This window comes from Thermobia domestica, chromosome 6 (assembly GCF_964235325.1).
Source record: "Thermobia domestica chromosome 6, izTheDome1.hap1.1, whole genome shotgun sequence".
NCBI lineage: Eukaryota > Metazoa > Arthropoda > Insecta > Zygentoma > Lepismatidae > Thermobia > Thermobia domestica.
The window spans coordinates 128,628,817-128,654,922 of NC_137459.1; the positions used below are offsets into that span (position 1 = coordinate 128,628,817).

Sequence of the window (26,106 nt, forward strand, 5' to 3'; positions counted from 1 at the left end):
AAGTTTATGCCTCTATAAAATAAATATTACAGTCATTCATGAAACATTTACTGATACTAGGCAAAGTGATGAGCATGTTGAAGATTGAAACATAGATGGTGTATTGTAATACAGCAGTTTATAATATATATTGCTTTTAATGTTTTACAAAGAAAGAAACACGCGTAGTTTCTCTGAATATTTTCATAAAAATGTTTATGTATTTATGCAATCTTGTTTTATACAAACGATAGTCTTTTAAAATAGCTTTAACATGTAACACTACTAAGTTTGTCAGACATCTTAGAAATTACGCACTTAATGTATTGTTCATGTCTGCACTTAACTAAAGTTTTGTTTCGCTCTGTAACAAAATAGCAAATACACAACTAAACGTAAATAATAGAAAGAAGAATAAACTTAGGTCTGGATCCTAATGATTATCAACTTAATATTTTATTTATGCTTTAACACATACATGATTTATCTTCCAATTACTGTAACTGAGTTTCGGTAGTTGAGTTTTTTTTTAAATCAATCCTAAAAGTTATGAATTCAGTTCTGTTAACACGGATATTAACATCTTCAAACCTTTTATACAATTAAAAATACCTACAATTTAGCTTGTAGTCGAAAACAAGAATAACAAATTTCAATAGCAATAATATTTCAAGTTCCAACACATTGTTGAAGTTTCAACTTCGCTTCCATTTGACAATTATATAGCTTCCTACTTACAAAATTGATGAACAAATAATTCAGATAATTAGCGCTATGTATAACCTTGTTCAAAATAACATTGCCACCCACATGTCTTTAAAAGAACCTCTACTCCAATCCACATTTCGAACTAAATTAAACAAACATATATACTTTACCTTGCTAATTGAGATCCTTCTTGGAACAAAAGTATTATAATTTCGTATGTGCGAATGTCAGAATATGGTCTTTTGGAGAAAGATGGATGCGCATGAGTTTTTGTACATTAAGCAAGGGTAAAATAAATTGTTCTTTAATATTTAGTTACAAAAGGAATTAAATTCTTTCAGATTTAGTCATTCCTTTCCAACTTTACGTAAGTTAACAGAATCAAAATAATATACTCTAGATTATGTGTGTAGTATAATAAATTAGTTTCGTTAAAATTACAATGCCATCAGATTACATTGAGTGGTTTCTGCATTAACATTTAAATGCATTTCGAACGAAAATTGAAAACTTAAAAGCATCAGCCAGAAATTACACAAATTTACATAAATTATATACTTTTTATTACCTCATTGTTCCAATATACCCAAAGAATATAATGAATTCTGCTAGTCATATCCATTTTGAAACATTTTCATATGGACAGGACAGGAATTTCATAATCAGGTTCACAAAAATAGCGAAATTTATTATTTATATAGTAAGTAATTAAGCAATAATAATAATATATAGATTGACACAGAAAGATTGTTTATACATTTCATCATTTTATATAATTCACAGCACTGTTAATACCTAATTATTAAATCAGTTTTTACAGATATTGATGTTACTAATACTGATTTTGTATTTAAGTAACAAGGAATCAAAGTAATTCCACTAAAATCATAAATTGGTAATTCAAACACGGAACACTTAATGTCAAACAAACAGAACATAGGCAAGGCATAATGCAACCTCACAGGGTAGTTTTAATATAACCCATCATAAATAAACGATATATTGCTATTGAATAGACAATGTAGAATTCGAAATATTCATGAAGCACTTAAATCACGACAAAAAACTGTCAATCTTTAATATCTAGGTGAAATATATTATTTGAATAGATATAGAATGAAGGTAATTTTTTAAAAATGAAAATGTTACAATACAGACCGTATCTACATCAATCAGGTGATAAATAATTAAGGTAAATAATTATTCGATTGTTTTACACTGTTTCCTTGAAATTTTTCAAAAAAAAAGAAAAAAAGAAAAAAAAACAACTGAGAAACTTCCATAGGGATTTACTCAAAATATTTCCAAAATTCTAGGTAAACAATGTGTTTCCATAAATATGCTATTTAACCTCATTGATATCTTGAGTATCCTGCATTAATAGTAAAATTTTGTAGAAAAGCTTCATTGCACTATTTTTATAATACATAATACACATGTATTTTATCTTCAGAATAGAAATTGACTCTATTTGATTACATTCGCTTCAAACTATTGTTGGCTTATAGTGAAAGAACTAAAACAATCTCTCCAATTATAATTTTTGATTGTATTAAAACAATCTTGACAGTAACTGAACAATCAAACATGAAAACAATTCAAGGCACCCATTGTTACATAATACAACAAAATTATATAAAATATTCTGAAACGGTAAGGCACTAATCATATGATCACCTCAAAGATAGCACCATGAATGTGTGTTTATGTGAAAATAGGTACGTAGAAAGTCCTGGAGAAAACTGTCTTATTGCAGATGGCATTTTGGGTAAAAATGAGAAATATTTAATTAAGTAAACTAAAAATGAGATGATTTTGAAGCTCATAACAAAATTCAGCAAAGTTTAAGTAAATCGAAAGAAATTGAAGAAGAGAGAAATCACTCTTCAAAACGAAAAGTAAATAAAGGTGTCAATATTTCATTAGTGAATTAGTGACTAAACGTTACCATTTCCTAATAAATCCAGCAAAGAAACATGTGCACTAATGTAGTAGTATTTTTTTTCAAGAAAAAAAAACGAATATAAGCTAAGAAAAAAAAACAATTATTTTGAAAAGTACAAATGAAAAGCATAAAAAATCGCCGAAAACACAAATAGAAACATAAGTGGTTATTGCAGATGTAGATTATGTTTACAATTTATGTTGAAAGTAAACAAATATAAAGATATTTTACTTAAATGAGATCTACGATTCTGAAAATATAGTAAAAATGAACATGAAGATTAGTGGGCAAGCAACTGCAATTGGTTATTATCAAATTCGAAGGGGTTTAAATAACGATACTTAATGGACGTTACACAATGTTACTTTATTTTCCCCGTCTTATCCTACAAAACTTACGTCAAGATTTTAAGACATTGAAAAATTACCTCTATAAAAATACACAATGGAAAGATAAATATTACAATACCCGAAACATTAAGAATTTTTATCTACTATCTACAAACTTAAACTAAATTGAACAACTGAATACTGTGAGCAGAAAGTTATAGCATATAAAAGGTACATTTTCAGGTAACAATTTAAACTGCAACTTCTTACCGGCTGAAAACATCAAATACATTTAAAGAGATTCTAAATATGGCAAGTAGCGTCTAATCTTGGAAAATGCATTCCTTGTCACGCGAGCAACATATTTTAAATTTTAACCTAATTTTTGAGAAAGAATGTTGTTTACAACCTCCATGCCCACAGCATCCTATTGTTACACAACATAGAATCAATACATGTAAATGACAAAAATATCCATGAGTTTGAGAACTTTAAGATAGTTATACGGTTCAGTTGGAGTATACCAGTCTTAAATGTTACCATGATTATATCATGTTACAATGTTTCCAAAACAAATGCCACTCAGTACACGTTACCGTTAAAATACGCAAGTATTTTTTGATTCTTTCTAAAGTTGAGAACAGTTTCTTTTTTATTGTCGACATAATTTATATCAGCTTTTACTTTGACCGTATAAACTCAACAATAAATTGTTTTATTTTCCTGGAACAGCTACAACAGGTACCTAGATGTGTGATAATGTATTGCAAAGTTTAAAGTAGAACTAACTCAGAAAATCAGTTTCATGAAATTGGTTGGTTTATATTGTTAATTGCAGTGTTAAAATTGAAGAATATTAGAAGCTGGCACACAGTAGTGGAAATGAGTCAATTTTAGTGAAAAGAACATAAGAGTACTTGTTTGTGTTCCATGAGTAAGAGTTATACTGATAATGGACATATTAAAAATAAAAGTAATTAGCTTATTAATTACATATTTTTCCTTTTACTAAATAGTGAAGTAGGAAGTATTTTTGTAGTCTACCTTTGTTTTATGCTAAAGTATAATTTTATGATAAGTATAGCGTTTTTAACTTTTTGATGCATCAAATAAGTTATTTATATATGAATCCAGAGAAATACTATTTCAGACAGAATTTTAAAATTCTATTGACTGGCCCTCACTTCTCTTTCTAACTCTGTCTATGATTTAATTAATTACAGGAGTGTTTTAACAAGACGTTGAACATCAAGAATGACTCTATCTGTATACCTCTTTGCCATAACAACTTTAATTTTAAGAATAAATATCGAAATTGTTAGATAAATGCAGAATACTTCAAAATAATTATATCTGCTATATTTCTCGTTAATATAACCATCGGATGTTTCGTATCCATTTATCACAGTATTTTGAATAATATTATTTTCATTGAAATAAATGTAGGTGATTGTGCACATAGGAAACATACTATGGATTTCCATTTATAACACTAATCCTAATGATGGGTTGTGTTCTATTTACATATAAGACTCTACTTTATAGAAAAAAACAATATCTTACACACATATTTTAAAGAATCTTGAAGAAATAGAAGAAAGTAAAGTTCATTGACTATAATTAAGCAGTTACAAATAGATGTATGTTACTCGAGACCATGCTGTAATGTATTTGCTTAAGCAACCCCTAGTACTACGTTCTAGCATATTTACTTATTGAGGATCTTACAATACACATTCAAGTTTAAATGAGAAAATTTGAGAAAACCGAGGGTATAGGGTGTTACAGTGTTATGGTTATTGTATGAATTATGTGGGGAAATCCATTTTATGTTATGTAAAGAATCAATCCATACGTCAAAACGATATTTACTTCTTATGTTTGGTATTTATTAGGAATGATTGTATGTTTTAACGAACCTTGTAACAATAATTGAGAAATCAACCAATTATGATGATGATATTTCTTTACTGTAAAAGCAACAATTAGTTATTTTATCTACACGAAATGGTTAGAATCTTTGAAGATGAACTCAATAATCTATTTATAAGTATGTAATAGTATTTACTATGAATTTCGTCTATATAAAGAACTTTCTAGAAAAATAGTTATACAGCTATTTTGTGAGTAGCAAAAAATAAAACATTTACATTATGTAAATAGCAATTTATAATCTTATTTGCATACGTGTGGACGGAATAATGTGGTACGTAGAATATTCAAAAATGCTTAGTATTATCTAAACAATTTCCAATTTGATATTTATGTAGAATTTCCTACACAAATAAAGGTCATGTAACATATATATTTTCTCTTTTTAAAAAATACATTCACATACACACAACTTTCGTGTAAACACGTACAAATTCATGCTCTCACACATACGAAGTACACTCAGACCATAAAATTAAACAAACAAACTGTAACCTACAAATGGTGATAGTTTAAATTGTACAAGTTGTAAGTAACCATAAGTGTAAATCAATGTTTTGAATACTTGATTTCTTACTATTTGGCAGCAACTATTGAAGTATTATTTTCGATCAAGACTTCGAAACTGTGGTAGATTACACATGTATTGTTAATTGCAGTTTCATAGGGTTACTACGTGCAATTTACACTTCTATCTCCAATCTTTTATACATCATTTGTTTTTTCGTTAAAAAATCACTTAATGTGAAGTATAAACCCTATTTATTAATCGTATCTTAGAACAATAACTGCACTTACATCTTAATATGCCGCAAGGAAACAAGATCAAATATATTTATGTGGCAAAGTAAAATTATCCATTTGATAGCAAACAATGGCATCTATTCTGTCATTTTGTCTTCCTCCTGTTCCTCCTCTGAAGCTTCCGAACGCATGCAGGATTGAGAGCCACTCAATTGAGGTGAATTAGGAGTCGAAGGAACTGTAGTTTCATATACTAGGTCAAAAAACTTAGTCATAAATTCCATTACCTTTTTGAATGTTCCTTCCCGTAACTTCTGGTAACCCTTGCCTATAGAAAAGGGAACTGTGCAGATGAAAAGCTGATGAAACTTCTTGAACAAGACATAATACACCCTTATAAAGTAGGTTAAGTATGTATAGTATGTATAGTTAAGTATAAATTTAATTTTATTTCAAAGTGAATGTAATTAAAATTATCTGTATATTTGAATATTTCACTTACATTAAATTGTAATATTGGTTGGGACAGACTACATTAATCTCTTACCGGTAAAATTTTATGGAACTACGTTTTTAATGTATTTTTAATAAAGAATTTATTGGCCGATATTTCATGCGATACTAAATACGCAGTTCCTCCAGTTATGTTTTATTTTCAAGTGAATAAATGGAATAAATAACGAAATTGAATAGTAACTATTAGAGCAGAAAGCTCAGTATAAAAAACACTGATATTATTATTGTCGTTGTTACGAATTACAACTTTTTTTGCTGATATTATTTCTGTCCAGCATTTTAAGAAAGTATTTGAAAGTTTTGTTTCATAAGTTTTGGAACATTTCGCTTCAGTAAGATATTTTAAATATGTAGTAGGATCAGTAAAATTTTCGTAATTGTTGTAACAAACATGAATAGTAATCATACTAATAACCCAGGATTAAGAAGGGTAAATTTAGATTCCTTTCTCATTTCTTGCTTCTCAGTTATCTTTATAATTATTTTTTATTGGCAAACTGTAACTACAGATTTGAAATTTGTATAGAATGTTTTCAAATTCTAATCCTATTAGTTGAGGTAAACTGACATTTTCATATAAGATTGATTAAATGTGTAATAAGATTCATCCAGTTGTGTGTGATAAATTTAACACCAAAGGCTCTATTCCAGTATTTTGTATCGATTAATTCGAAAGATAAAATCTGAATTCATATGCATTTAGTTTGTACTAAGGCGTGCAAATAAACTCAAGATGAATTGGAAAAGAAAGCAACCAAAAGTAGCACAGTACATATTATATGCTTTTGTTTATCTTATTTCCTACTTGGTTTGGAAATCTACCGGCTTAAATCAAAATAATTAGCATCTACACTTAATAAATATGAAATAAGGATTGTGAATAAATAATTCAATTTATTATACAGATTAATAACTATTGGTTCACAAATTAAACTGGGCATATTTGTTTTATCTGTAACATGCATTACTAAAATCCAGATGTGTCTAATTCCCTTCTGCCATTTTGTCGTGTAGAATAATGAATAAGGTGAACAAGAGAAGCAAAATATTATGAATTCCGATCGAGAAGAAGGCTCGTACGACTTAAACCAATGAAGAAAAAATCACAGAGAAGTCCAAGACAGACAAACTTGCATATAAGTTATTATTCATATTAAAGTGCGCGTAGTTTTGATGAAATGATTGATTGCTTATACTGACAAAAAAGTCAATAAGGTCCTGAAGAATTAAAAGAAACAACAGGTAAAGGTATTTGAAAATCACATTTCCCATAATTTGAAACAATTTCAAATTTACCATATCTATGACTAGTGAAGAACTCTTTTCTTTCCTAGAGACCCAAAACGATCCCCCTTGCATTAAACATTACTATTAGACGCGCGTGTTTAGGGTTTTGGAAATGATTCTTGGTAACAAGACTTCAACAAAAGGATTTGTGAAATCGATCGTCTTGTTTATGTTGTAACGTACTTTACAATAACATAGAATAGTCTGGTAATAAATAGAAACAAAACTTTTTTGGAAACAATTTTCGTACCATTCTTACTCTGAAGATTCAAATGTGGATTTGTGTTTTCATAATAGCGTAAACGGATATTTTTAATTGATTCTTGAGCGTCTTTAAACTCAGATAAACCTCTCCCTTTTTCAATGAGGCGTGAGAAAGGTGAAATGACGACACCAGATTTAATTTCTTGCGGAAGGGGCAGGCAAAGGGCCAGACATTTTTGGAGGGCAGTTATCTTTTTGCATATCGATGATAATAGTTTTCTTAAAGATAAGTGTGAGGGAAGCTGAAACTATACCACAAATTCGATATATGACTATATTAATATTATCGCGGTTTCAGAACTGTGCAACATATCTATCGCTGATGAAGAAGTATGAATTGAAGCTTACACGTGCTACAGTCATAGTCTGAATATACGTTGCGGCATCGAAGTAAATAAGCATTGGTTGTTTTCCTAAGGAATCATCTACATTGACAGGATTTACTGAAGGGTCATGACGAACAAGGCTCCAACCAACTTTCTCTCGCATGATCGATGAGCGGTATATCAGGTGGCCATGTATGCTAGGGAAGCAGTGCTAACCATCGTTCTTCGCAGAAGGAATGAACATTCCACCATTTTTGTACTGAAATACAGCATCAACGTTGTCTAAATGAAGGATATGATCTCATCGTCTATAAGTACTCTGATGTTCAGTCAGTTCTGTGGTTGTCCTCAAAACGTAGCATCCGAGATCAGGCGTTGCACGTAATGCCGGCATACACAGCCATACTTGCCGTTTAGCGGGTACTTTTGTAGACTGCAGTCGATAATGCACGCTGCTAATTTTGCTCACCACGAAAACTTCCAACGTGTGCAGTCTCTGTAGGACAGATTGAAGTTAAACACGCTCCAAAGCATGATCAACTGCCTTAGGAGGTCAGTGATGATATAATTCATCCAATCTTCTACAAGTTCCTACATCTTCTACAAGAAGTATGAATTGAAGCTTACACGTGCTAGAGCCTCAGTCATACAGCCTGAAGGTTTGTAGTTCTCGGTAGCCAACGCAAAGGCATTCCAGTGCTCCTTCTTCGAACTAATACTTTGGACAACGTCATATGGTCAGTCACTGTCATGCGGACAAGATGTCAGTCATTTCGTGGTGTTATCAAATTGCGTAGTAAGCCGCCCGATCGTCCGTGTGTATAGTTATATCTTGCCCATTGGTTCCACACACGCATTACTATCATTGCAGTATGAATTGTACGTGCTACAGTTTTGTTGTATGAAAAGTTTTGCGGTACAGTTTTGCATTTCCGTCCGGGCCGTCCCGTCATTATTTCTTGCTGTTGATATTTTTATAAATAGCAACGCACAGAGTATGAATATTTAATTATTAAAACTGGAATAATTACAGTTTATATGATAATGTAGCTACCATAAATGCATATGAATTCAAATTTGAATCTATTAACACAATAAATAGTTTAGGTATATTAAAATATCATTTGCTGAGCCAATGAAATTTAGAATAATGAAAAGAACCAACCATGATTAGATGTAGATAGCATCAGTTGTCCTACGAGTGAGTTGCACACATGTTTATACATACAAACATATATGTGAGGAACGTTTAATAATTCCAGAACTTCGAAATGAAAGAATTGTTTTGACTGAAAATCAATTTACTTTTCGACATAATCTCCATTCAGCTCAATACATTTTATCCATATTTTTTCTAGCACTTTTATACCTTTCTAAAAAGATTTGTCAAGTGCCACAAAATAGTAATTTGTGTCAAGCATGATCTCCACACGGATGGAAATCTCGTTTCACCGAGCCTAGTATTCAGGCTTCTGAAGAGGAAAACGTCAGAGGGATAAAATCTGTACAAAATGGTGAATAAAGCAGAAATTTGTAGCGTAGTTTGACAGTTTGGCCACGGTAGTTTCAGAGATATCGACCAAGGCTTTGTGGTGATGAAAAATGGTACTGCTTTCTCATCAGTTTTCTTTTGTGATAACGATCTAATAAGAAAGTATAGTACTGACTTGTAAAAGTTTTATCTTTTTCCAGATAACCGATTGAAACGATCCCACGAGAATCCCACCAAAAATGTTGCCATGACTTTTCTAACATACGAAACAGATCTTAACTTTTCAGAGCACACCCTGCTGAAATTCAATCCTTTGACAGCTGTTTGCTTCCTGGTTGACAGTAATGTATCTCAGTTTCATCGTTTCATTTATAGTGACTTAACGCCTCAAAATTGCACTTGGATTACGCAGAAGTATCATTTTAGATCTTGCTTGACGGGCACAAGACTCGTCATGACATAAGTAGTTTCACTAATTACTACACAATTGATATAATTAGTATATAACTATATTATTGATTAAAGCGTATGTGTATCTCAAATTTAAAAGGACAATTGATTCTCCTTTTGATCCCCTAAATGACGCACTTTAACATGTCCAAACTGCCTTGAAGTGTTATGCGATTCCGCTTTTGATCAACAGTGAGCAATTGCGGCACCGAACTCGGCGACATATTCTAATACCTAAATTTTTATGAATAATATTCAAAACACGTTCGACTGACACGTTCACGGTTTTAGCTATCTCAATTGACAATGTTTCTCCAACATATCGTGAATTTTATTCACGTTTCTTCAAATGTAGCCTTGTTTGGGCGCCTCAAACTCTTAGCATGCTTGTACGCCCCAGCGATATTCTGTGAACCATTTTCTACCATTGCATGAGACAGAGGAGTCTCCATAATACTTCTCTAATTTTCTTTTGTTCCTTCAATTGTTGTTTCTCGTTAAAAAAAAGGTGCATAATCCGCAGACAAAATACTTTTTTTTAAAAAAAAAATTCAGATACTCAACACTAAATTATTTGATTTAGAGCATTGCCAACAACAATATAACAAAGCAAAGTCTATCGCAATTCCCAAAGTTTATCTATTGGACGTAGTCAACTTCAACTACAAAATAAACTATTGATCAAAGTGCACCTTATGAAAAGTCACGGACTGTTCAAACGTCCCTCGTATAGGGTGTTCGGAAACAAAATAAACAAACTTTCGGAAATGAATCCTCAAGCAAAAACATGAAAAAATATATAGACCAACACGGGTAAAGAAATTGATAATTTCGGAGCTATAGTCTGCCGAGAATTTGTCGGAACAATACAATTAAGGGTAACAATAAAATAAAATTAACCGAATAAAATTAATAGAATAAAATTAATAGAATATTAATAGAATTAATTATTTTTGAGGTTAAAAAAAGAAAGCTGTCGTATAATTTTTATGTATTTATATCCTGAAGCTCTAAGTTTAGTTATTCTCTACTTCATTGTTTGGTTAACATTAATCATTTCCAATTTCTATTATTAAAGTAGAAAGAGGCGAAGCTTGGAGAAAAATAAATGTTCTCAGTACAATTGTATATAGAGATCAGTAATTTATTTGGTCTAGGAATTAATTCGTGCGGTTGGTACGCACACATTGAAGCTGTAGTACAAACACAAAATACATAAATACCTTAAGAAAAATATTGTCCATCGCTAGCCACCACTTTCGCCCATCTGTCAGGCAATGTACGGATTCCGTGGCGAAAGAAGTCCTCATCCTTGGAAGCGATCCAGTCAGAGATCCATGTTTCGATATCTTCTGAAGAAGTAAACCGCTGTCCAATCAAATCGTTGTTCATGCAATCGAACAAATAGTAGTCCGAAGGAGCAACGTCTGGTGAATACGGCGGGTGGGGTAAAACTTCCCATCCGACATTTTCTAAATAGGTTTTGACCGGTTTTGCGACATGTGGGCGAGCGTTATCATGTTGAACAATAAGTTTATCATGTCTGTTCTCCCATTCTGGTCGTGTTCTGGCCAGAGCTTGCTTCAAACGCATTAATTGTCGTCGATAACGTTCTCCATTCATAGTTTCACCCGGTTGCAGCAGCTCATAGTACACCACACCTTTCATATCCCACCATATGCACAGCATAACCTTTGCACAGTGAATATCTCGTTTTGGTTGCGATGGACCTGGTTCACCTGGTTTCACCCAGGCCTTTTTTCGTTTAGGGTTCTCGTAATGGATCCACTTCTCATCACCCGTAATAATTTGATGCAGAAACCCCTTTCTGCTCTGTCGTTGAAGCAGCAATTCGCAAATGGTTTTTCGTCTTTCAACGTCTCTGTCTTTCAATTCATGTGGAACCCAATGTGACATCTTTTGAATCATTCCCATGGCTTTCAAGCGTTTGGAGACTGTTGTTTGATCAACGCCTAATGCTGGTGCAAGTTGTTCCTGCGTTTGACACGAATCCTGCTCGAGCAATGCTGTCAAATCTTCGTCTTGAAAATTTTTGGCTGTCCAGCTCGCTCTTGGTCTGCCAAGCCGAAATCACCACTTCTAAACCGTGCAAACCACTTCTGACACGTTCGCTCAGCTAGAGCATGGTCACCATACACTTCCACCAAAATACGATGACTTTCAGTCGCACTTTTCTGCATGTTAAAGTAATGCAGCAGGACACCCCGCAAAAACACTTTATCAGGCACAAATTGCGCCATGTTCACTTAACTACAAACTGGTGTTGTTGACGCTTTAATCCACTGCCCTATACTACGAACGATACGCGATGACAGGGGTTTGCAACACATGTGTGGATACACGGAACTGTGGGACGCTCCGTTCGTTGCGCCATCTCTTGTCCACCCGCACGAATTAATTCCTAGACCAAATAGCAGCCGTGCTTCCGAAATTATTCTTGTAGTTATTGAGAATATGACTTTCTTCATATTGCAATAAACTGAACTTTTCATACTTCCCGATGCTTTTCAGGCAAGAACTTATGTACAATAGATAACTAATTTTTCCTCTTAAATGTACATTATACTTTATTCTTGAATTTAAGTGTAATTTTATTGGATTCTGCGTATCAAATTTATGATGCTTTGTATGTGTGAAACTGATTATATCACGTTGTGTTTCATTGAATTTCTAATTTTATTTGAAGTGAAGCAAGGGGCAAGAAGAAGGATTTATGCTTATTTAAAATAGTGCATAGGCGCAATCGGAAACTGCTGGTTAGTTGCAGTTCATCGTCAGTTGATTTGATTTTAGAATGTGATGTAAAAATCGGGTGGCATTACATCGTCTTTTATACCTAAAAGAAAGTGTTAAAATATTTTGTAGCAAATTTCGATAAGAAACAAAACGCATTCTTCAAATCTGAATGTAGGAAAGTAAAGTAGTTATATCTTTAGTGAAATACTCATTCAATAAAAAGTCACGATATTTCGGTGAAAAAGAGTTCATTTTTGATGTGTAAGAACAAACTGATGTTTTGAGTTTTCTCTTCTGGATAAGTGCCATTAAGATGAGTCTGCTTGACGTGCAATTATCACTGCTCATTTAATGGTTCTTGATAGGCATTCATTTGCGATTGCGTAGTTCATTGATTTGGTTTTATAATCAAAACTGTAGGACAATGAGAATCTTTTATGTAATGTCATTTTAAGGAAGTAATAAGCTAATACGAGGGCTAAATTAGAATATAGCTTCACAATGGTCGGTGTTTGACGTTCTTTGAACATGTTCAAAATTAGTGATACCCCTATATTAATTTTGATGTTCGTTTATAATAATTTCTGCAAGTGAAATGGTTGTAACTTTTTTCTTGTATTTACATTGATATCTGCATGACAAGAAAAAAGTTAAAATGTAGACCAATAACTAATTATAATCAAGGTGAGAGACTAAACTTATAGTATTATTAGTCATCTATTCAGCTTTGAAAGGTGTTATATACATGTTATACATGAACGTATACTTCGGATACGATTTTATTTTGCATTAAAATTTCAGAGAAGCAGCAAATGATATTGTTAAAATATTGATTTTTCTCATCATTATTTTAATAAATTTATTATCTAAATTAATCATTAGTTTATGGAACGAGGCAACAACATACACTGTATTTAGCAACTTAAATAAATGTGAAAGTTAACAAATTTTGTCTGTATACTATGCCTCTACTCAAAGTATCATTAACGTTAGCTAGCGTTCGTTACCTCATATATGTATATATAAGTTGTAAAACATTAAAGTAATTAGGTTAGTAAAAGTAGACATGAGAGCCTTCACAAATGACAATCGATTTCTTAGTTTATGTTTTTGCGTAGATAACTTACACAGATAGAAATATTTTTCTTTTTCTCAACTGCTGCTCAGCTCACGAAACATTTTTTATGCGTTTGAGAGTTAAGCAGCTTTTTGATCAAATCTGTAATGTTTATAGTTTCAAAAAGCATTTGATTTTGTTTACTAGATTTATTACTAAAGATAACTTTGTTGTTGATTTTTCATGATAGTTATTCATTCTGGAAGTTTGTAACTCTTTTCTTCAAGACTTATTAATAATGTAAGCGTATATGTTTATAGTTAGTATGTGTGAGAGAAGTATGTAGTGTGTGGTTGTTGCTACTCCATATACAACTAAAAGAAAGAGAATGAAAACATTCTTTGACACGTGCAGTATATATAGATTACAAGGTTTTATAACGCAGAATAAAGTCAAATGGTGGCTTTTATTTCGCTGATGTTGAATGTTTAGTTCTTGAGAGCCATGGTGCTACTTAGATACAGATACATATGCCTAACAGCAGGCGATTTTTAAGTTTGGGAACGTGTGGTCAGCACACCAAAAGTTCCATCGCTGTTGGTGGTGATTTTTTTGCCTGAACTTCTACTTTCATTGAAGTAGTTCTCTAGTAGTTCTTGACTTGACTTGACTTTAGTTTAGCGTCCCTTTCAGCAGCGAGGCTATATGAGACCTGGACCTACTGATTAACGTGGAATCCGAACCACATGAGCTCCCGCCGGGAATCTAGTAGTTCTCAAGACGCTAGGTAGATACTGCATTGTCAACATAATTAGGCTTTAACAATGATTTATCTATCCAAGAATAGACATTTCCTCTGATTTTTTATTGCCCTAACATACTTGGGAAATAGCTGATTACGGAAAACATTTCCTTTCGCTCATGCGTTGATTATAACTAGTTGAATATTGCGATTGAATTTCGGCCTGTTACTCATGCGTTCAAATTAATGACCACTATGTTTGTACGCCATCTGTTGGTGCAGCGAAAACTTTCTGCGCTGCTCATAGGAAACCAACTTAAAGAAAGGTACGATGAACGCTTGTCAATTGTCTACAACTTTGCTAATAAAATGAAGAATAAAAAATTAACAGAACGTAAGAAGGTTCCTTTCAAAAGTAAATTTTCTGTCTATTTGTTTATAATCAATTATTTGAATATGCTCGAATATCTAAGGAGGACAAAGTTATAGTGTGCCCAAGTATCTAATATATACTGGAGTGTTTACTCAGTAATATACTCAATGCATTAAATTTACTAAACTATTTGAAAACGTAAGTAGTGTTACTTTCCTTAGCAATACATTACAATCAGTGTCTATGAACATATATATTCATCCAAGTTTTGTAGTTCTTTAAAACATGTAATGTATGCTACATGTATATGCATGCGAACGCAGTTGTGATAGGATTTTTATTTAACACGTTTAAGTAAATGGGCATTGTTTGCAGCCTAAGTTAATACACTAATTAATGCCCTTAATTAATGTTTGAGTCACCAACCAACCTTACGAAGCGAATTTTATTTCTTCTTAGGAAGGAATCAACGATATAAAGGACGGTGATTTGATAATCGAGTGCTAATTTCTGGTATGCAAATTCGTCTTAGATTCGATAGTTATGCGTCCAGAGGAAGCATGAGGAAATTTACCCAGGTGGAACTTCTCCAAAATGAAGATAATTTAAATCCTCTACTGAATTCAATACTAGGACACACAAACTTAAGTTGATAATCACGTTCATGAGCATTCTGAGAATCCTCCAGTGCTATTATCGAACTACTTTACATACTAACAATATTATTTTACCATAATATTTTCGTGCTTACCATCATTTTCTTAAGTGAATGGAACATACTCGTAAAATGTTTGTATTAGTTCATGTGAACATTTACAGATCGACTGAAGTGTTTTGAATTCGTGAGTTAACATTTATACCAGCATATAAACATCTCATCCGAGCAGATATGATAACAAATAGTGAAAACAAATCAGTCTCAATTGGCTGATTATTGAATGAAATGAAGTTTCTTGTTCCACTTCTTTGGTTTATGCCCTGTAGGCTGAGAGAGATGGATGATTAATGAAAATGAATTATTATAATAGAACTGATGAAGTGCTCATGTGGGACAAAACACCAGAGTCGCGAGAAAACCTACGGACACGATGTTGTTCAACACAAATTCACATGGTCTGGGATTGAACCAGAGACTCCTCATACCAGAGATGAAAGCTCCATCACTGGCTCATCGTGTCCCCTGATTACAAATATTTGTAATAAGCCATGACGAGTAATACATGCAATATTCTGTTTCAGCGAGTGAACCAACAGAAGGGAAACCAAGCTTCACCAACGAAACTTATCTCCTTATCGACTACTTATTCAATATATTCACAGCCAACCTCTATATCTAGAGGTTTTGTCTTCGATCCGTAATCTGAGGAAGCGCCATTCCGTGGTGACGCGAACCCACATTTCACGGAGGGACATCTTTTACAATATTTAAATTTCCGGTTTTGTGTTCATTAAACCTTGTTCTTCCCGCATGACGAATGGGCGCTTCTATTTGTTTTATTACATTCATTTGTCGTTCGCCATAGTAAACATGTTTCAATAAGCTCTAACTGTCAAACTCCATTTGGAGGACCAGAAAGTCGTTTGGGAGAGCACAGGTCCCCCCTTGTACTCCCCTGTATGTACACCCCTGCGTAGTGTAGTGTAGGGAAAGTAGGAAATCAGTTTCACTTACTATTGTTTCTTTTTGCATTTCTCTTCCTATTTTGCTTGTAACTTATTTCATAACATTGATACATAATATGATTCTTTTTACCATCCATTTTCATTTCTGCAAACCACGTTCAGTGTTGTGTTATTTCTATTATAAGGATCTTTCTGTTTCATATGCTGCAACGTAAATACTGAAAAATATCTAGAACTTCCGGTTCATTTCATACTCCTATTTATCACTTGAGCATAGTATGTGTTTATCTATTGTAATTATACGCACCATCTCCTACTATTCAAGGAAAAAGTTGTATTTTGTTTTTTTCGATTTTTCAATCTCTTCTCCTTTTAGTACATGTGAGTTGCAACTGCGAGTAGCAGTGTAATTTGTTCTGTATGAGCAGGAAAGTAAATTTCATTGCAACATTTGAATCAGTCGTTTGGAGAGGTCATCAGTCAGAAAATAGCGAGTTTGCATTGAGTACACTTTCTGTTGCTACCAATTACTCTAAACAAGTTGTTCATTTTATACAATGACAAGAAAACTACTTTTTCAAACAAAAGTTGATCATTTCATGTCTAGCAGGAGTTTGAAAAACTAAACAGGTTTTTGTTCGATTTTTTCATAACTTTACTTTTCTGACTTGTGATCTTTTCAAAACTACTGATTCAATTACAAAACGAATAAAAGAAAACAAAAACGTACCTGTTGGTTTTAAGATTCCTTGAATAGGAACGCCTTGCTGAGTCAATGTTGCCACCATTCTCTTAATGAGATCTATTTGTGTTTCTCTTGAGAGCGGTTGTAACCTTGCCAGAAACCTGAACATATATTCTAGTGTATACTGGCTTGCCTAATAAGAAAACAAGAGTATTAGCGATCATATTAACTAACTTTTAACTAATTTAATATTTGAGGTGCATGACCAATATCTTAGGATTACCTGAATACTATGATACTTTTAAAATATTTTCAGAAGAAAGTTGTCCTCTTTTATTCATATAACGGAAACATTAACTTGTAAAATTGAAATTGAGCAGTCATGTATAATATTCCAATATTTTATTTCCTTTAATTGACATATAAGCAGAAAGTGTCATTGTCAATGAGGATATTTCAAAACATATATATTAGAAAAGATCCTAACATTGAACTACACATATGATATATTTTCACACAATTACATTTTATATCGCAAATAACAAGAGAAATTCTACATTAAGAAACTTTACAACTGTATGGGGCTATTAGTATCTTTATGTATTCGATGATCTTACTTTTCTATTTGTATTTTGCCAAATGTTTATTTATTATGATCATAGATTGAGTTTTTATTTAACTTAACTGTCCATACTGATGTAGCAAGTACAATGACATGGACCATGCAAACATTAAGATGCAAAAAAGTTGACACGAATATGTTGAGTTTGGAGAAGTAAATTTGATACAGCTAGATAATTTCAAATATCATTAAATGCAAAACGTAAATAATACAGTAAAGTTTATTGTCAAAGTCTTTTTTAGATTACAAAAAAGCAAACAAGTTGTCAGTCCATAATTATGACTTATTTCTTTCTGTAATTATTTCCTTGAGTATATGTGCCAGTACATCCGTTTCTGTAGTTGACGTCGAGACTGTAATATTTTTAATATTTGTTTTTCTGGTGAGTGAAAATGTTAGTGTGTAATAGCGATATATTTTAAGCATTTAATGAGAGTTTAATTTTTTACTGAATCAGAAAACTCGGCTATTACATAAACACATACAGCAATATCAAAATGACTTTGAAACCGAGAAACATATATAAACAAAAACATACATATATATGATATATTCTATCATTCCATTCAAGTAGAAAATGGAAGAGGTTATATAGGCACAGTGCATTCTTATGGTTAGCAGGGTTCTGAAGAGGGAATAAATCTAAAATACTGACTGCGACAGCCACTATAAATTTAAATGATGAAAAGTCGTGTTAGTAAGATTATATATATATATATATATATATATATATATATATATATATATATATATATATATATATATATATATGAACACTATGAACATATTGACAATAGTTTGTTACTACTATTCCACAATTTAAATAGACATGTAGGATATCCCACTTACCAACTCAAACTTTTTCATACAGGCTTCAGGTCGACTACCCATCACAACAATATAGCTGAGGTCATCTTTGGTCAAAACTGGAGCTTTAAGATGCTCCAACCAGTCATACATTAAGCCAGTTAAGACATACAAATTCTTCTCCATTTGTAACCTAGTCCAAGCAGATTGTCGATGATTCAAATCTATTCGAAACTGTCGAATATATTTCTTCATTCCTTCACTTAGCATCTGGTGATCAGCCAACAAAGCACGGGCTACATCTTCTACGTGGTAAGGCTACAAGTAAATGAAGCCATTACTTAACCTAAGATATACAGATCCATAACCATTTACATTTACGTATTTTTTTTCTAATTGAACTGTCAAATTATACCAATTCATAGATTCAAAACATGGTTTAAAAAGAAGTAACACCACTAGAATACGTTATTAAATTTAAGCTCTCTCTACATGCTTAAAATTACACAAAATACAGCTTGAAATCAACATTACTATTTAAATTGATATTCACGCGACTATATTTTTAAACACAAGATCTGAATGCTATAAATAGGACTAGTTATACTCTAATAACAATAAATAACTTTCCAAGTTTGTACAAGTTGTGCGATTTTTTTCGACATTATGAAACTATTTATTGCGGGTCAGACTAATGTTTATAATTTCCATATAATTGCCATCAAAACAGAACTGATGTTTAATTAACTTACAGTAGAGCTTGGATTTTAATTATACGTCATTTTCCCGATATACAAGGGACAGCAATAGCGTACATAAACTGCATTCTTGATACATAGGTTCTACAAATGCATAGTTTAAGATACCTGAAAAGAACTTTTCTCTTGAAGAACATAGTACCTCTGAAGGCCGTAACTACCTTATTATCAAGAGGTTAAAAACTGCAGTAGAGAAAACCATTCTTAATTTCTTGTTGATAACTAGCCTGTCAATTGTCATCATCATTGTTCTAAAGGCGAGTGCACATGCTCTCGGTGCACATGTTCTCGGCTTTGATTTTCGGTGAGAGCATTGAACGCATTATAATGATTCAAACCCCATTTTAAATTGTAGGTCTCATCCTATTTAGTCTTGTTAATAACAAAATACATAAACACAAATCAATGAATCAATCAATTGACCGTTCCATAGGGGTTCGTTCAAAATGATTATTAGAATATAAGAATTTCTTCTTTAATACTGTCAGCAACTCAGTTTATGTGATTCCAGACTCCTTGTTAATTCCTCTATGCAGACCGTATATTTCCGGGAAAGATTTTCTGTTCGTTTACAAGTTACTAATTGTAATAAATTGTGGTCAATTGCATGTGAGGTGATGTAAAAAGGGTGTATCTGTGACTTTTTAAGAAGTAATGAGCACTATTTCAAGCAATTAAATACAACATGTTTTAGTGTTAAATAATTTAAATTAGTCTATTTGACAAAAAAATAATGAAATCTGTCTCTCTGATAAACGCTGTTGATAAAAGTATCAGTCCTGTTTGAAATATGATAGTATACCCTGAAATCGCTTGTTAAGTACCAACGAACATAGATTATACCGAATACAGCAATATCCTAACATCCACTTAATGACATTAACAAATAATTGAGAATTCTTCAGTGCACAAGGTGGTTATCATCTAAAATTCCGAATATTCAAAAATTCCCGAATAGCAATTAGTATAGTTGTACGTCTTGAAAAGCCTCAGTGCTGAGAAAGGGCTTTGAACTCAAAACGAACACAAAATTCGAATCCGCTGAAATTCATTTTCGAACTAACAGGAAAGATGTCTACAGCACACTAGTTTGGTCCATATTTTACCGACAAACATTGATTATAATATTATTAATTTTACTGTCGAATTATGTGTATAATAGCAGTATTTATGCATTAGCCACTTAACATTATTAGGGCTAAAATTAAGAAAATTATTACTTACACGAGAGATCTTACTTTCAACATTAAAAAATTGATACTACAGTTTCTAGATTATAAATGCGAGAATTCCCTAATAGCAAAACGGTTAGCGTTTTTACTTTTCATTTGATCCCTTGTTCAATTCTCATTTAGAAATATTAAATTACAAGGGAGTCAAATCCCATTACCACAGTTGTGAAAAAAAGTCTATACGAAATGCCTAATTACATAAAAAATTAACATTATTTTTACACTATGATTTATTTACAATACATGGGCATGAACCTTTTAATTTCTGAAAAGATGTAGAGATTCTAAAAATGAAATACGTCCAAAATGACCAAAACTAGACTTAATCACTGTGTGCACTGAATACGCCATTTATAGTGTATGTGAATACTATTCCACGTTAAACTGTAGATTCACATCTCATAGTACAATGTCATTGTTAAAATAAGATGCACTAATGGCGCTCCATACAAAAAAGAAAAGCTAAAAACGTTAAAATATGATAGTAACAAATCTCTTACGTGAAACTTCTCCTGTTCTGCAGCTTTTTTCAGATCTATTTGAGAGCTAAGTTCTTGAAAGCACATATTATCATGTAGATCTTGTCCGTGTATTCCATCTCCCAAAACAGAATCCAGACAATTGTCATCAATACCTAATTTAAAAGAAAATAGATTTAAATATACAATTTTAAACAAATATACAAATATTACTCATGGAAAATATGTTAGAATTTAATTCTTGTACATTTAATATTAAGTAATAGAGAAAACTATTACATATTATTAAAGTGAATATTTTCTATTACTTCTCTAATTTATTCATATAATTAAAGATCTCAGGGCAAGATAATGCTATACCACACTATAGCTGAAAAGGAACTAAGAGTTGCTTGTAGGTCTTCATCTGCCGTACTTTCATTGTTGGTAAAAAAATTTCAAGAAATGTTAAGAGATAGCAACACAAGTGCTATAAATCTTTGTTGTCTCTATAAGTAACATCGTAAACATTTCAGCATGAATAAGTTACGCCACGTATCGGAGCAACATGGCAGAAGCTAGTGAAAGTAGTGTCAGAAAGCATCGGAGAGAAAGATTGTGTTATATAGACAAATATAATGATATTGAACATTTACTTTTTTGTAGTGAAAATAAATATATTATAATGCTAGTGAAGAAGAATTGTTTGGAAAAAATGAATTTCAGGCAAATGGAGCATTTTTCAAATATAATATGGCTTAGCACTGTATTTCTCAAATTCAACGTATATTCGTTCTTGAAGCGCTACTATATTAAAAATTAACTATATTTTTGAAATGATCAAGTTAATTTCTCATTGGGCGATTCCTTGCAAGGTTATGAAGACTATTTGCACCACTGAACAATGATAAGTTAATTACGATATATGTTAAAAGTAAGGGAAATACACTAAGTAGGCTTAGAACTATGTTGCTCAAAGCAATAAGATTTACTTCACACTGACTTAGTATTCATATTCTTATTATACATTAGTGGCGAAGAAAATAAGATTTAGAGAAAGTGGCATAAAATAACGTTTTCACGAGCTTGGTACATCATTTCGATATGTGCTTTTGCCTTAATTTGATGGGGAAATCGTAGGTTTATACAGAAGAGGTGACGTTAACCTTTGTTTTTTGCAAAGGCCCCTGTTAAGATGATTCCTTCCAACCTGGTTTAAACTTATGTAAAGAACACTCAGTTCAAGTCATTAAAATAACATATTTCAATGGCTCTGGAGTGTTTCTCTTAAACTGAGTTAAAGGTAGTTGAAGCATGTGACCCATAATATTTCTTTAAAATGTTAGTATTATTTAACGTATCATTTCAACTACGTACAATGAATTTGATATTACATGAAACTTATAGCAAGATGCTTGATATGAACAAGCTAATAATACATTTTATCGTTAAATATGGGAGTTAAGTTTATGTAAAAGAATATGTGAAAAAATAACTGTAATGTTTGGAGAAAATATTATTTTACTTTTAATATGTTGCTGAGTTTACGTAGAACGACTACTGTAGTTTTATTCAACTTATAAAAAGATTAATGTTCAGAATATTTTCTTACTATGTATTTTATTTTATACATTCAAATTTAAGTATCTATCAATAATATTAAAGGAAAAGCATTAAGCTGATAATTACTGAATATTCTGAAACCTTCATTAACATTCGTTTTGAAATCAACCTAATGCGACCCATCACCATTTTACCCCGAGTCCATCTTTTATACATAAGTGCAGGAGCGAAACAGTGCTATGCCTCAATTTTCAACACTAATCTTACTATATATATATATATATATATATATATATATATATATATATATATATATATATATATATATATATATTACATTTTTTCAATAACTTACGTTTAAATTCAGTCAAACTTCAACCTTATTGGTAGAAGAAGTGTAAGACCTTTTTTTACAATATCATTTTCAGAGAAAAATGAAACTGTTATTTACGGAAACTTTTGAAAACTTAATTCCCATTTATCACAGAACCATCCAAATGTGGAATAGCATTATCTTGCTCAAAACCCTTTAATTGTAAAAGTAGATAGTTGAATAAAAATAATCAAAACATTAACCTAAATAAAAACGGCACAACTCAAGAAAGCCCACATACTCAACATTGAAACTTAGAGTATGTGACATTAGAAAATATGTTTGACATAGATTTTCTATGTGTAGACTTTTAAGAAATCCAGACCACCTTCTTCTCTTTCAAGATCCATTTACTCGTATCCATAAGCATAAGGAAATTAAAATATTCTTTAGCTTGGTTTATTCTCTTACATCTTTGATTTTTTTATTTTTATTTAAACCTTCGCAATTAGCGCCAAATAAGAGTTTGTATCTTGTAATGAAAAATAATTTCAAACATTGGTATCTACTGACCAGTATTATATTCCTGAAGGGAATAACAAAGGGACATTTAGAAGAATCTTCCTTATGAAATCCCACTTTATATACTTTAACAATTGCATAAAGTCGCCAAAAATTAACACGAATAACATGATATATATATGGTAGAACACCTACAAGTTTCATTATAGTATCTGCTGCCATGAAATTAGGTCTGGCAGAAAAAAAAACTTGATGGTTTTCAAATTGAAATTGTGACTAGACTGATTATTTAACAAATGATATTTTGTTTGCGGATTGAACTACAGCTCAAACCTTTTTTTATTTTCTTTTTCTTCCTTTCTTTTTTCTTTCTCTCTTTTTCTTTGACTGGTTGAAGCACGTATTCCTTTCAGAAGCAAGTCTATTGGCAAAAAATGTTCAAGCACTCCACTCTCTGATTTATTTCCACTAATTCATATTTACCTTCCCCACTACAATGTTAAGGACCCATTACAATTACCCATACGCCCTTTTCTTCCTATCTATGATTTCGTTCACACCGTAAGACGGGAGTTATTTTGGGGCAGTCGGGGTAACTAGGGGATACATACTTTTCGCATGTTAAGTACGGTATGGAATATTCTTCTACTTCTGAAAGCGGAATTTCATGCAGCCATTCGAAAGAGTGCCCTCTGTTGCTCTCTAATATTAACTCTTGAAACTACTAGAAAACGCTTTGTCGAAAGCACAGTAGTGTTCAGTGTGTAGTGGATAGGCAGATGAGGAGCTATTGTTGACAAATTTTTATCTCACGTGCAGAGAGTAAAGCCGACGTCACGAAATAGATACCTAAAATGTGTATTGTATACATTGATTAACTGCCTCATGTCCGGTCTCAAGACCATGCTGAAAAAGGGAGAGAGATTCTTTCACCTGATCACCAGATCACATGCCAGTTTGGTATGCCTGCATCGTAACGCTGCTCTTTTTTTTACGAGTAGTGGTGATAAGCGGGCAACAACATTCCGGCGGAGGTGAGACTTCAGCTATCCTCCGAAATGGGCGACTAACTCGTACCATTGAATATTGGAGTACGTGCGACCTCGTCACGTCCTCATCGATGCCCGTTCTAGTGGAGGTGAGGCTCCTACGAAATGGGCAAGTATATCGTGACCTTGTGTCTGTGCGATAAGACTACGTAGTACTCCAACACGTATGAAAGAGGGGTAATTGTTGTGTTCGTAGGGCGGATGCAAAGCCCTACTGGGAGGATGATGTAGGTGCAACCCTAAAAGAGCGTTTCGTGCGTCCGGAATGGGATACTTGAATCCTAACGTACATTCGTACGTCAAGAGTAAGTGAGGAAATGGAAGTAATCCTTTGTCCCAGGTTATTTCCTCTTCCTACTGGATGCAGGACACACGACCCTGCTAAGGGAGTCACAGCCTCGAAATGGTCATTATCTTTAAATAGAGAGTGTACATCAACTATTGGGACTGGTAATGTATGGTGTAACTCTTCCGTAAATAGAGCAGGTTCCGTATTGCTTGAACATCTCTACCGAGAGTTAGTGTTGTGGTCCCTCCCAATAGTGGTCTATACGTACACGGGTTCGGGAGATAGCTTAGTTACATCGTTTACGTGGTATCTAAACACGTTACAGATAAGCAGCCCCGTATTGCTTGGGCGAACCTACCAGGGGAGGTCCCTAACTCCCAAATGAACATGTCTTTCGCAGACGGTCTAGATCATTCATCAACTCTTGTAATGTACTGTAATCAGAGGAAGTTCCGTATTGCTTGGACGATTCTACCTGAAGAGAAATGCCAGCTTACTACGCGCAGAGGGATAAAAAGTGACTGGAGAAGAATGCCTATCCCAAGTATCTGGGTAACGGTTTCTGACTCCACTAGAAGGGAAAAAGCTCTGCAAGATAAGGGGCTGTCATCAAACCCAAATGACACGTACCATTGGATCCGGGAATATCTCGACGTGTGCGCGGTACCTCTATGGGAAAGGCGGTAGCTGATGAACGTATAGAAGCAGGGATTGAACAAGCCTCCTCTGGTATACATAGGGATCACGGATTGGGTTCGTCTCTACCTAGCTGTAGTCATACTGTGAAATTCGGTAGCTTATGTTAGCTTATCCCACAAATCTGCGTAATGGCGAGTATGGGCTGGAGGTGAGCTTTCATATAATGCTCGGGCGCCATGCCTATAGAGTATGGGAGGACCTGAGTAGAGTATGGACCGCCTTCACCAGTAGGCCGACTGGTTGCCACTCAGGACTTTGGTCTGCCCGCGCAGTGAGCGTATCCCACTCCCTTTGGGAATAGAAGTTACATGGCAAATTGCTAATCAAGATAATGGGACATATCTTGACGGTGCACGGCGTACACAAGGACTAATCGTCCTAGTTTGAGGAACCATTTGTTGGATGCATGTAGTGATGTCATTCCAAAACTTAAGCTGAACGGCCACAGCATGCTTCATGAGGTGTGTGAAGTGTGGAAGTAGACCACTACAATCTAGTGTATACATTGACTATTACACATGTTAATAACGTGGGCATGTTCCTAACAATAGTTTTCTGGGGGTGAATTTGATCAAAATTCTAACA

General features: G+C 32.9%; 1 protein-coding gene across 3 annotated transcripts in view; it reads right to left on the bottom strand.

Moving 5' to 3' along the window:
• Nucleotides 1-1,895: 1,895 nt before the first annotated feature.
• The window catches only part of LOC145688199 (protein tyrosine phosphatase domain-containing protein 1-like), a 261,122-nt gene continuing 236,911 nt past the window's right edge, over nt 1,896-26,106 (bottom strand). For 2 of the 3 annotated variants that reach the window (XM_081762079.1, XM_081762080.1), the window contains 4 exons: nt 21,129-21,262; nt 18,681-18,956; nt 17,255-17,402; nt 1,896-5,980 (listed from right to left, as the gene is read on the bottom strand). In XM_081762079.1, the coding sequence (XP_081618205.1) occupies nt 5,775-5,980; nt 17,255-17,402; nt 18,681-18,956; nt 21,129-21,262 (764 nt within the window). In that variant the 3' untranslated portion in view covers nt 1,896-5,774. The remainder of the gene's footprint in view (nt 5,981-17,254; nt 17,403-18,680; nt 18,957-21,128; nt 21,263-26,106) is intronic. The other variant, XM_081762081.1, reaches the window with a different exon arrangement.